At 36.7% G+C, this 12828-nt stretch overlaps 1 protein-coding gene across 1 annotated transcript in view; it reads right to left on the reverse strand.

Moving 5' to 3' along the window:
* The window catches only part of Cox10 (Cytochrome c oxidase assembly factor 10), a 73043-nt gene that overhangs the window by 17338 nt on the left and 42877 nt on the right, over positions 1 to 12828 (reverse strand). The window contains exons 4-5 of the mRNA XM_090407300.1: positions 11993 to 12117; positions 90 to 160 (exon numbers count right to left, since the gene is read on the reverse strand). Coding sequence (XP_090263426.1) covers positions 90 to 160; positions 11993 to 12117 — 196 coding nt within the window. The remainder of the gene's footprint in view (positions 1 to 89; positions 161 to 11992; positions 12118 to 12828) is intronic.

Genomic DNA, 12828 nt, shown 5'->3' on the forward strand with positions numbered 1-12828 from the left:
CATCTATTGCATATTTAACTGATAAGAAGCTTAAGCAAGTTTTCCTAAACTCTCTAGTATAATTATCTCTTAGAAGAATTATTACTTACGTTAAGTAACCTTTCACTAGAACACGATTTTTTGTCCTGGCCATCTGAGCATCATAGGGAATTTCCAAGAACTACATCAGCAAAAACAATATTATACATTATGCAAATAGTTATTTGTTTGGCTTTCAAATTAAGATTGTAAAAATTAAAAAAATACACACACACACAAACAGAAAGAGTTGCATAAGCTATCTACTAAATATTTTTGTTCTGTGAATCTCCCAAATCTAAATGAATAAATCCACCAAATGGGAGATCTGTTTGATAGTTCAAACTATGAAATGTAACAGAAAATGTAGATATATCAAAAAAAATCATTATGCAAGAAAATAAGATTGTGTCATCCAGACTTGGGAAGATTCTTGTAATTTCTTTTTAGCAAGAAATAAAAGGAAGCATTGAATTGTGTCTGGTATTGTAGGAGAACACTTAGAGATCATCAATGCAAGAATTGTGGGGAAAAGTATAAATTTCAGAAGACTGACTTTTCTATGGATAATGATGCACCAGAACTATTTGGATAAGTAGGATACAACAGTTTCAACTAATAGTTTGGCAAGGAAATAATGCCTTGTTTTTCTTTATGTGAATATCCCACTCAAATGTCTGCCAAACTATAGAACATTAGTATTTGCACCATTGGTGGACTAAAGGTTTGACATCCAGAAATCCTGTTTTAGAGACCAAGCCTAGAATATCAAGATAATTCAGGATTCCCTCTAATATGCCTGAATTTGAGTAAGACCCCATTTAACGTTGATTCACTATAATGCAGTTTTTTCCAAACTCTAAAAAAGCTAAATATTCCATGATTCGATATAACGCAGTTCTACTAGAAGCCTAAAAAAAAAGTACTAAATTTATGCTGATTCAATTCATCGCTGTATTTCTTTTGATTCGTATATAATATAATTATTCCCAAACCAATCAGCGAAGAAAGGTTAAAACAAAACAAAAGGTACAAAAAAGCATTTCGTTCAGCATTAAAATGCAGGTGCTGAGGCGATTAGAAAAGAGGTGAACATCAAGCTGACATTGGAGCCATTTCAAATTTGTGTACTTCTACTATACAAATGATTTTAAAAACAAGGACAAAATTAAGTGTTCAGCAACCACAATGTCTTCCGCAACAAAGGTAACCCGATCCAGAAGCAATGTATTATTAAAACACTTAAGGAATTGAACAACGTAGTTAAGAATATAAATTAAATTATACTTCAATAAATATTTCCGATATTTCGGCAACGTCACGTTGCCATTTTCTAAAGGAACTTACAAAAAATGCACATGCAAGTAGGCACTGCAACGCAGTAACTGAGCTACTGTTACTAACACCTCAGTTACTGTGTTGTAGTGCCTACGTGCATGTGCCTTTTTTGTAAGTTCCTTTAGAAAATGGCAACGTGACATTGCCGAAATATCGGAAATATTTATTAAAGTATAATTTAATTTATATTCTTAACTACGTTGTTCAATTCCTTAAGTGTTTTAATAATGTATAACCAACATATAAGCCTGTCTAAGAAAACCAGAAGCAATGTTTAAGAGGAAATGGAGAAACAACATGCCATTAAGTCAGGCAATAACTATGGAAAAAGGTCAGAAGTATTTTTAATCATATTGAAAAACAAAGGGAGGATATGCGTGAAAACTTTGTAGCTAGCAGAGGTTGGTTCGATAGATTTAAAAAAAAAAAAAAAAAAACCTCTACAACATCCAAATCGCCGGAGAAGCGGCACTGAAGTTGCTTCCACCTTTCCATCACCTTTAAGAGCCATAATTGAAGGAGGAAATTATCCTCCCGAGCTACTTTTTAATGTTGATGAAACGGGACTTTTCTGGAAGAGAATGGCAAAGCATACATTTATATCGCATGAACAAAAGCGAGCACCAGGATTCAAAGCTGCAGAAGACTTTAATCCTTCTTCTGGGTTGCAATGCCAATGGTGATTTCAAATTAAAACCGCTGTTTGTGTATCATTCCAAAACACCGAGCCATGAAAGGAAAGTTAATATAAAAATAACTTAATTAAAGTAAAACTTGTTTATTCTTGGTCGCATGTTCCTTTATCCCTATTTACTATTAACAAACGAGTGTTAAAATGACTCAATTAATGCTTTGTCTTCTAAGAACGCATCCTGAACGTTAATCAAGGTATTACTGTACCTTGAAGTCTCACACAAAGTGACGAAATTCATCTACCATCTAAATGGAAGTATGACCACCACCACCATGACATATGCAAGTTTTCTACTCTCAGATCATTCAAAATAAGTTTTGGATGTGCTAATAATTTTATTCTATTTTTTAGTTGTAATATAGGCAAAAAAGAAAGCTGTAGATTTTGATAAATGCAGTATTATTATTATTATTGTTCCGGGCAACTCCAAGGAGTCGACAGACTCATCGAGGGAAGCCCTAACATCATGTCAAGAACAACTATTCGACATTGACACAGTATCTATCATACCTTGCCTTGAACTCATTCACGGTTGTAGCACGCACCCACAACAGACTCTGAAAGCTTATTCCCTCATTCACCACTCTCCAAGTAAAAAACCTAGCTCTAACTCAATTGTCAACCACACTCTTGCCCAGCTTCCATGCATGGCCCCTAGTCCTCTCACCACCAGTCATATTTTCAAAAATATCTTCTGGATCAATCTTATAGAACCCTTCAGTAATTTGAATGTCTCAATCATATCACCCCTCCTTCGCCTATCGTCCAATCTCTGCAACCCACAAATCTTCAACCTATTCTCATAAGGTTCATTCCACAGACCTCCTATCATCTTGGTCACTCGTCTCTGGATCCTCTCCACTTCCTCCCCATCACGAAGAAACCCTGGTGCCCATAACTGGGCACAGTAGTCCAGATGGGGTCTTATCGAGGCTCGATGCAGAGGAACAACAACTTGTTTGTCTCTGCATGTTAAAGTATTTTTCAGAAGTCAAGTGATTTGATGAACTGATTTAGCCACTTTTGCAATGTGCCCCCTAAACTTCATCTCCCTATCCACCAACACTCCCAAATCCCTGGCCTCATCAATCTTCTGGAGTACGGTTCCACCAATGCGATATACTGCTGCTATTCTTTTCACCCCAAAGTGCATAACCTTACACTTTGCCACATTAAATTGACATCCATTTTTCCTAGCCCAGTCCTCCAAACTATCCAAATCATCCTGTAAAATTTTGACATCCTGTGCACTCACAATTGCTCTACCCAACTTTGCATCATCAGCAAACAAGTGAACACTTCCTCTCAAATCCTTTCCTATATCATTGATGAACAAATTGAAAAGCAGTGGTCCAAGAACAGAGCCCTGCGGCACACCACTAGTCACAAGCCGTCTTTTAGACTCCACCCCTGCATAAACCACTCTCTGGTATCTCTCCTTCAACCACCTTCCTATCCATCTCACCAACCCTATATCTATCCCCATCTGCTCCAGTTTACTGATTAGGGTTCCATGTGGTATCCTGTCAAAGGCCTTGGCAAGGTCCAGTAGTATCACTGTAAACCCATTACCCCTATCCAGTTCAGCCATCACTGTGTTATAAAACGTGAGCAAGTTACTGAGGCATGATCTACCCTTCACAAAACCATGTTGTCCCCCATACAATATCCCATTTTCATCTATCCAATCCTGTATTCTTTTCTTGACTAAGTTCTCTAAGACCTTAAGAATGATTCCTGATATGCTAATCGGTCGGTAATTTACAACAGCAGTCTTGGAACCACCTTTATGCAGTGGAACTATTTTCCCCTCTTTCCACCCCCTCGGGACTAACCCAGACCCGAGACTCAAATTAAACAAAATGGTCAAGGGTACTGATAATTCTTTAGCTGCTTCTCGTATGACACGAGCTTGTATACCATCCAATCCCACGGATGTATTGACATTGAGGTTATGCAATAGACTACTCACCTCCACTTCATTCACCACAATTCCTGTATAATCTACTGGTTTATTAGTTTCTGCAATGTCACCACCTGGATGATATATAATTGCAAAGTGCTCACTCAGTAACTCAACTATATCAACTGATTCAGTTACCTCCCTACCATCCTTTTACTTGCTATGTATCTAAAAAACTGTTTAGGATTCTCTTTAGCCTGCATGGCCAATGTTCTTTTGTAATCTTTTTTGCTTTTCTTACCACACTCTTTACCCTTCTGGCCAGTGCTTTATACCGTTCATGTGCCTGCCAGTCACCTTTCTCTTTAAATTCCCTCCATAGTTGTTTCTTTTTTTGCAGCTCAAGCTTAATGGTGTTATTCATCCATTTAACCCCTACTTGATTTATTATTCAGACTCTAGGTATACAGTCAGCCATTGCTTTATGCAAACACTTCTTAACTGCCTCCCATGCACTATCAACTTCTAGTCATTGCAGTTGTACATGCCTTGGCACTGAACCAATCAAACTCCTAAGCTTGTCATACTTTCCAGCCCGATAATTCCACATGTACCCTGTCTTAATTGAAAATTCCACACCTTTAGCCACCTCCCAAGTCAAGACCCTATGATCACTCTCACCAATTGGTGGCAATGTGATCATATTTGTTACAGCCAAATCCTCAGATGTAATTACTAGGTCAAGCACTCTCTGACCCCTAGTATTTTCCATTACATGCTGTCGCAGATAGTTATCCCTTAATAACCGCATAAAATCCAATTCCTTCCTCCCCTGTGTCCTCTCCTCACTCCAATCAATGCGACCATAGTTGAAATCTCCCATAATAATTACCCTCCTTCCACTCATTTCTTCTATTTGCTTGTGCACACTGTCACCACTATCTTTTCCATCACCTGGTCTATAGCAGCACCCAATTGTATATTTACTTTTGCTAGCCACAATCTCACACCAAATGGCCTCAAATGTGCTCTTTTCTCTATCCCGCAATTCAACTTCTATTCTCCTTGGCTGTAGCTCATCAGCTATCATCAACAATACTCCTCCTCCCATTTTATTCTCCCTGTCATTCCTGAACACACTATACCCATCACATTCAATCCCACTAGCTATATCATCTACAGTCAGCCATGATTCACTAATACCAATAACGTGTGGTCTGGAAGTGCCAACCATGGCCAAAAACTCTTCCTTCTTGTTCCTAATACTCCTAGCATTAGTGTACATGAATTTAATATCCCCATTAGCCCCAACCCTACCTTGATGCCTTATATTAACTATCCCACTCTGATTTGTTGTCCTTGTTCGCTCAGGCATATTATATTCATTCATACATTCAACTGCCTCCCTAAGGACTGTATATCTACCCCCCCCTAATAAATCTAGTTTACATGAATTTGCACATCCATCACATTCAGCAACACTTTCTCAAGTCTCCTTACACCGTAACCATTCAAATGCAAGCCATCCATTTTATATAGATCCTTTTGCCCATCGAACTCACTCCACACATCCACAAATTCCACACCACTCGTCATACATAACCCACGCATAAAGTCATTCGCAATTATGGCCCTCCTTTTAAACGTTTCACTGTCATACCGTGGCAAAAGACTAATCATTCTAACTCTCTCACTCTTTTCTTTTGCTACCTCAAACAATTCATTCAGGTCTTCTCTCATTTCCATTTTATCTACTTTCAAATCATTCGTACCTGCCACAACAATCATTTCTTTCACCCTTTCCTTTTGCTCTCTAATAGACTCAGTTACATCCTTTATGGTCGCACCAGGTTAGTACGATTTTGTCAAATCCTCTACTAACACACCTCGTACTAACGAGTCTCCATACAGCACTCTATCCTTCATTTTGTTCATGTTCATACTCATACGCCTATTTTTCCTGTCATACTTTTTATTATTGGTTGGTTCATTCAGTCGACTTTTGCTCATACGCTCTAGCTGCTGTTTTGCCCTTTGTATCACACCATTCAATAACGCGATCTCACTCATTGCATCTATCTCATCTTTTTTATTCTCTGTAAAACCATTAATACTATCATTCACACTCTCACAATTCTCTGGTACAACCTCGCCGTTTCTTGTCATATCCCTATTTTCTTCATTCTGAAGTTTGACAAAAATATCACACTAACGGTCCGATATACACTTCAATTCCTCATTCTCCGTACATTTTCTACACACTTTCACTCCTTTATTATCATCTAACCACATTCTGACCGCGCTCCGCAAAGCGTACATTTCGCAGATAGTACACTGAATCATCTCCTTTACATTACCGTTCTTGAAAGAAGATGGCGAGCCATCATTACTGGCTGCCATTTTCCTTCGTACTGGAGCCATACTTACTAGTAACGTATTTTATCAAATTATAAATTATAAACACCAAAAACACACAAACAGATGCACTAAAATACGCAAGGCAAACAAAACTACGCAATATTAAGTAAATTTATCAATGATAACTGAAAATAACGCTTATCTTATCTGGAGCTTTCACGAACACTACACACTACAAATCCCTCTAGCGGCAATTTCCCACCATAGATTCAATATGCTTCATTATTTACTTAAACAGTCTTGTTATACTTCACTAAGAACCAAGGCTTAGTGAATTTAAAGTGAAATGGGAAATTGTTTCCATACCTATAAGATAGTTGTGGAAAGTGTTTACAATTGGTCACAAACCAAGTTATACTATTTCTGCTAGACAAGAAATTATATTCTTGTTTTAATCCTTTATTCAAGCATAACAAAACAAAGTTTGCATGTGACCAATCCCATAATGTACAGAAATATATATATATATATATATATATACATACATACCCAAAAGGAAATATGCTGTGTACTAGAACCCATCCATAAAGCCCTATTACAAACGAATTGGATTCAACCAATATTAAAATGGGTAAACAACACAGTGCCATCTAAGTAGAGAAAGAAATATATGTTAAAAGGACAAGATGGGACTCTGAAATAAAGAGAAAAGAGGGGGAAAAAGCTAGAACGTAATGTGAGGAAAATGTTAAAGAAGAGGAAGCAAGAAAGCGCAATGAGGAGAAGTCAGCAGTAGGGAGAGAGATGATGGAAGCCACTGCTATTGACCAATAAGTAATGAAACATTCATACATACATACAGCAACATATTTTGGTATATTTTGTGTAGCATAAAGCTGTGCAAATCCATAGTGACATGTATTTTACATAGTGTGTAAGTGACAGTATTATTTAAGATAAACTGCATGAAGGAGAACTCGTGAGACTTTTTTCAAAGTCAGCCCATGGAAGAAACTAAACTTCCCATTTGTTATGTGTACTTATTGCCTCAATTTATTTGTGTAGTTCTAAAAACAGGACTGTAGATGCCTTGTGGAGATAAGATAACATATTTGATAGAAATATGATACTTACTGGTGAAGTACATGTTATGTGTATAATGAGGTTGTGTTAACTTAGTCAAGTTATTCATGTAGTGCTGTTATGAGAAATTGTACATACAGTAGCAAAAAAATTAATCCGAACACCCATTTTAAAGAAAAATTTTAATTTTTCAAGAAAATAAGTACAAAAATTAAATTTCAACTTTACCAGATAATTTATATGTGCTCTTCTGTTCCTAATAAGTTTATTAATTCAATTTTCCAAGTCTCTTTTTCACTATAGCCCACAAAATTTTCTATTGGGTAAAAGTCAGGAGAGTTAGCCACTGAAGCAAATGGATATAGCCAGCCTGGCAGGCTGAGTGGTTAGTGTATCTGCTCTCCAGCCAAAAGGATGCGGGTTCGACTCCCGCCATGGGCATGGATGTTTGCGATTGTCTTTGGAAATACTAGTGGTGGAGGTCAGTGATAGATGGCATTGGTGTAGTTGGGGTCAGTTAGTGGATTGAGTGGCAGAGACAGAGTTGTAAAGCAGGTGCCCTCCCTCAATGAGTCTTTGGACTCCCTGGAAGTGTCTAATAATAATAATAATAATATTGTGATTTTTGAAGAATTCTTTCACTTTTTTTCGAAGTGTGGTATGGAGTAAGATTCTGTTGGAATACGAGTTCTTTGTCTTTCAGCATCTGTGGAACCACTCTTTTCGCCAATATTTTTATGTATTAGTCACTTTTCATTATAATGTCAAAAGGTGCAGGTGATCCTGGACTGTCATGTGTAAAACAACCCCAGAACTTTTTTTAGTTAAGTGTTTAGGAGCTTGCTGAAGGTGAGCAGGAGAAGTCTTCTCAGCCACTGATTTGTGAACATAGGGTACTCACTCTCCTTAGACAAAGAACTGGCTTTCATCTCAGAATATGACTTTCCAGTTCTCAACAGTCCAATCTTTGTACACTTTTTCCAACTGAAGCCCTCTTTTTCAACCTTTGTCAACAGTTGTTTCTTTTTTTTGGTCTGTGAGCAGTCATCCCTGCTTCCAACAATTTTTGATGGACTGTCATGTAAGAAGCATTAATCCCACTAGCTGCCATCTTATTTAAGTCAGACAATCTTGGATTCATTTTGCATTTCCTAACTAGTAAATGATCTTAGGTAAGTATAGTTTTCCTTTTTTGCCCACATTTTCCTTTTCTATCAGGAGAAAAGACACCTGTCTCCCTAAACCTCTTTAAAATCGCATTAACAATATCCAAACCAACACCAGACTCATTGGCGATTTGTCTTCAAGTCATGGATGACTCGAAAGAGGAGTAAGTATTTTTGAATGCTTTCTTGGAAATGCATCCATTTTATAGCTACACAAAATCAATAAAACACTACAAATATCAACTTGTTTACACTATTAAAAATGCACAATACTATTAATAAACGTTGTAGAGATAGACAGTTAAAACACGCAGCACTCAACCAAAACAGTGAACTTAAACCAAAACTTGCTTGTTTGGATTAATTTGATTGCTATTGTATATAACAGGGATGATCATAACGTGGTTCGCAAGCTATGCATCTCTTCACTGTACTACCAGAAAAAAAACTGCTCTACAAAATAAAAAGAGAGAAGAGGGAGAGAAAAACAGAGTTAATAAAAATTACTGCAACAGTGTTTACTTTGAAAAATTGGAATAATTTTAAAGTCGAAACATGATACTTTTAGTTACTTATTTACTAGTAGAGGCCTTCCTAGATTCCATTTTCTTAGTAAGCTCTTTAAAATTAGGTGTGTAATCAGTCAAAACAGATCTATATTTAAATTTAATACAAGAGTTGAATATAGCACTTTAGAGGAGTATGCAGTCCCAAAAATGGAGATCAGTTTTCTGGCGCATTGCTTAAGTGGTGGATACCACTGGTCCAGAACTTGCATTCAAAACTCAAATACGGAACATCTAATTTGCTTCACTAGCTTCAGTCCTTTGTCCTCTTGAAGTTCCAAAAGCTCCAGTTCTGCAGCTGTGAGACCCATCAACAATTGGTTTTAAAATAAGACAACCACGCTCATGAGGAAAGGATTTTCCACAAAATCCTTTCCTCATGAGCGAATGTTGGTTTAAGTTCTCGAAGATTGAAAAATCGATTGTTGAGTTCTTCAGCCAGATCATTTAATTTGCTAACATAAGATTCCATATCTAATTCCACTCCTGGCGAATTTGTCAGTATTTTCTTCAGACAAACAAAGTGATTGAAAATTTTAATTTCCATGTCTCTCTGGAAAAGTTGTAGTTTGCTTTGGAAGCTTAGCATAGTGTGTGCAAGAGCTTGGTTATTAGTTTTTCTTTCCCTTGAAGAGAAACGTTTAATATTCGTAGATACTGGAAAACATCAGTGAAAAATGCCATGTCTAATAACCACTAGGCGTTTTCAAGATGAGGGAAAAATTTCTCCTCTCTAAGAAACTGATTAGGTCTAACAACAAAAAAAACTTGTTTAATACATTGCTAACTGAGAGCCACCTTACTAAGCAAAACCATGATACTTCATTAGGAATCTCGTCAGAATTCAATTCATTGAGAAAGCTTTTGAATTGTTGGTGTGTTTTAGCACTTGAAAAAATAAAACTGATAGTTCTTAGAACTACTTCCATTACGTGTTCAAATTTAAAACATTTGGCAACTAGATGTTCCCTGTGAATAATGCAATGTACAGGTAGGAAAGCAGGATATGATTCATCATTCTCAAGGAGCCCCATGAGCACTTTAGTTTTCCCCCCTCATAGCTGGAGCACCATCAATTGCAATGCTGATGATATTTTCACGCAACACTGAAGCTTTTGTATGTGCAACATCAACAGCTTCTTTGATGTCAGAGCCACATGTTGCACAATGCTATCAAGTCCAATAGCTCTTTCTTGATGTCCAGGTCGTGAAATACAAAGTGGACAAACGTAGCTAGTTGTCCTGAATATCTGTAGATTCATCCAAAGCTAGACTAAATGCAGAACAGTCTTTCAAGTTATGGGGTAAGTTATTTCCAATATCAGCACTGATAATAGAAATTCTCCTTTCAATTGTATGCCTGGAGACTGACATCTCTTCAATCAGTTTGAGTAGTTTTTTTATAATCTGAGTAAAACTGAAATCATTTGTGCTATATTCTTCTTGACAAATTCTCCTTCTGTGTATGGACATTTTGCCTATGAAATACTAAACGCTAAAATAAAACACCTCAGTAGTAACATCAGCCTCTTTAGTAAACATGGACATCAATTTACTCTGGCCATGCAGTTGTTCTTTCAAAGTTGAAAGTTTAGTTTGTCTCAGATCAGAGCCAAGAGGAAATTCTTTACTAAAATTACTATGATGCATATCATAATGATGCTTGAGCTTGCTGGCTTAGAATTGCGCAAGTGTCATTTGGCATATGACACACATTGGTTTACTTTGTCATTTCACAAAAAGAAACTCCTCTTCCCACTCCGACCTAAAACTTCTGTGTTCCTCTTCATATTTACGTTTTTTATGTGACATTTCTAAGCACTTGATAAAGAGTTCAACAATAACAAGCACTGTCAATGGACTCGCACAACAATATGTTGAACAGTACTCATAGATGAGTGCTGGAAGTGTAACTAATGTGTTGTGGCGGGCAGGCATAGCTTCTGCATCCCCACCTTCCCACCACCCACCTTGCCATGTGCACACTCACTTACTCGTGTACCATCACATTGGCCAAAGGTTTTTTTTATGTTGTCAAGAACAGGTACCTTTCCAATCAATTTGGCATAGATTGTTAAGAACATGATCTGAGAAGCCTGATTTACCAAAATTATTAAAATATTTGGTATAGATTTTTAAGAGTGTGATCCAAATGGACTAATTTATCAAAACTGTTAAATTTTATGTGTCGTTTGTGTTCTTTTTTCAAGATGAATTGTGCGTCCAGTTTCACCCAGTATAAAGTACATTACAGTGCAATGGATTTAGTATGTCTCAAGGTAGCCAAGATGAAAGACTCCTTGGAGGAGTTGAACGGGGTTTTTTTTTTAATTTTATAAGTGGTTTAAAAGTAGCATTAAGATTGTAATAGTGTAGCATTTTATTTATTTTATCTGATAAACCTTTAATGTGTGGAATAGTTTTATTGTTATTTATATTATTTGCATTTTTAGATGCAGCAGTTTTATAAAGGATTTCATTGATGATATTTTTGTTGATTTAAAGACCATCCTATACATAAAATGCTATATTTCATGAAATAATTTGCAAAAATTATCATCATTATCATTAAGTGACACCTACAGGAGGTCTTAATGGTAGAGGACACTCTAAACAACCCAACCTCACTGTCTACTCTACCTGATTCTCGATCTTGTTCCTCTTCCACATGCCTTATGCCACTATCCATCACACACTATACCATCTACTATTAGTATTTTTGTCTGTTAATTTATTTGTTCTCAGGCCAATTTGTTTGCATGTAGTATGAAAAATCCCAGTTCCTAGTAACATTAAAATATACTTAATTCAATAGCATTCATACGCAAAAAAAAATTTTAAAGCTGTCAATTATATTCATTCATACCTGATTAACGGAATTTGCAGCACAAGATGTCAGGCCTGTACCAACCGTGGTTATCAAAAATATCTTTGGATCAAATGGAGCTGGAGCCATTGCATAGCCACACATAGTTGTTAAAACTACTAAACCTAAAAAACAGAAAATATTAAGATATTGCACTCTTTCGCATGCCACTACTGTACTATTTATATTCATCGCTCACACTTAAATCATTTTAACATACAGTAATACACTCATTAAATGCTCAAGTTTTAGAAGAGGAGCCACATTTGACTGATAAGTGTCTCCTGCCATATGTTGAGCTATAGCTTAGCTACTAATGCATCAGTGCTTGATGATTATGATTTTAAGTCATGTGGCATCATATAATATGGCAGTCCAGTAGGTTTCCCATTGTTTCACCACGTGGAACAATGGGAAATTGGGACACTGATCCAATTTTGGTCCTGGTCTAAATTGCAAGCAAGTTTCGTCAAGCCCTGTCCATATTTTTTTTCAACATTCCTAAAGATGTGGTTAATATTTCATTATTATCCTATTATTATTATTATTATTATGTGACACCTCCAAGGAGTCCAAAAACTCATCGAGGGAGAGCACCTACTCCACAACTTTCCATTTCCACTACATAATCCACCAACTACAGCAAACTGCATCATCTACACCAGCCAACCACCACCACACCACTAGTATTTTCACAATCACAAACATCCATAACCATGGTGATATTCAAACCTGCCGCCTTTTGGCTGGAGAGCAGATACACTAACCACAACCAGGCCAGCACAGTTTTGTTATTATCCTGTAGTTATTGCAAAAGTGTAATTAAGTATTCTATA

The sequence above is a fragment of the Typopeltis vanoorti genome, chromosome 17 (assembly GCF_054136105.1).
Source record: "Typopeltis vanoorti isolate ZY-2024b chromosome 17, IOZ_Tvanoo_1.0, whole genome shotgun sequence".
Classification (NCBI taxonomy): domain Eukaryota; kingdom Metazoa; phylum Arthropoda; class Arachnida; order Uropygi; family Thelyphonidae; genus Typopeltis; species Typopeltis vanoorti.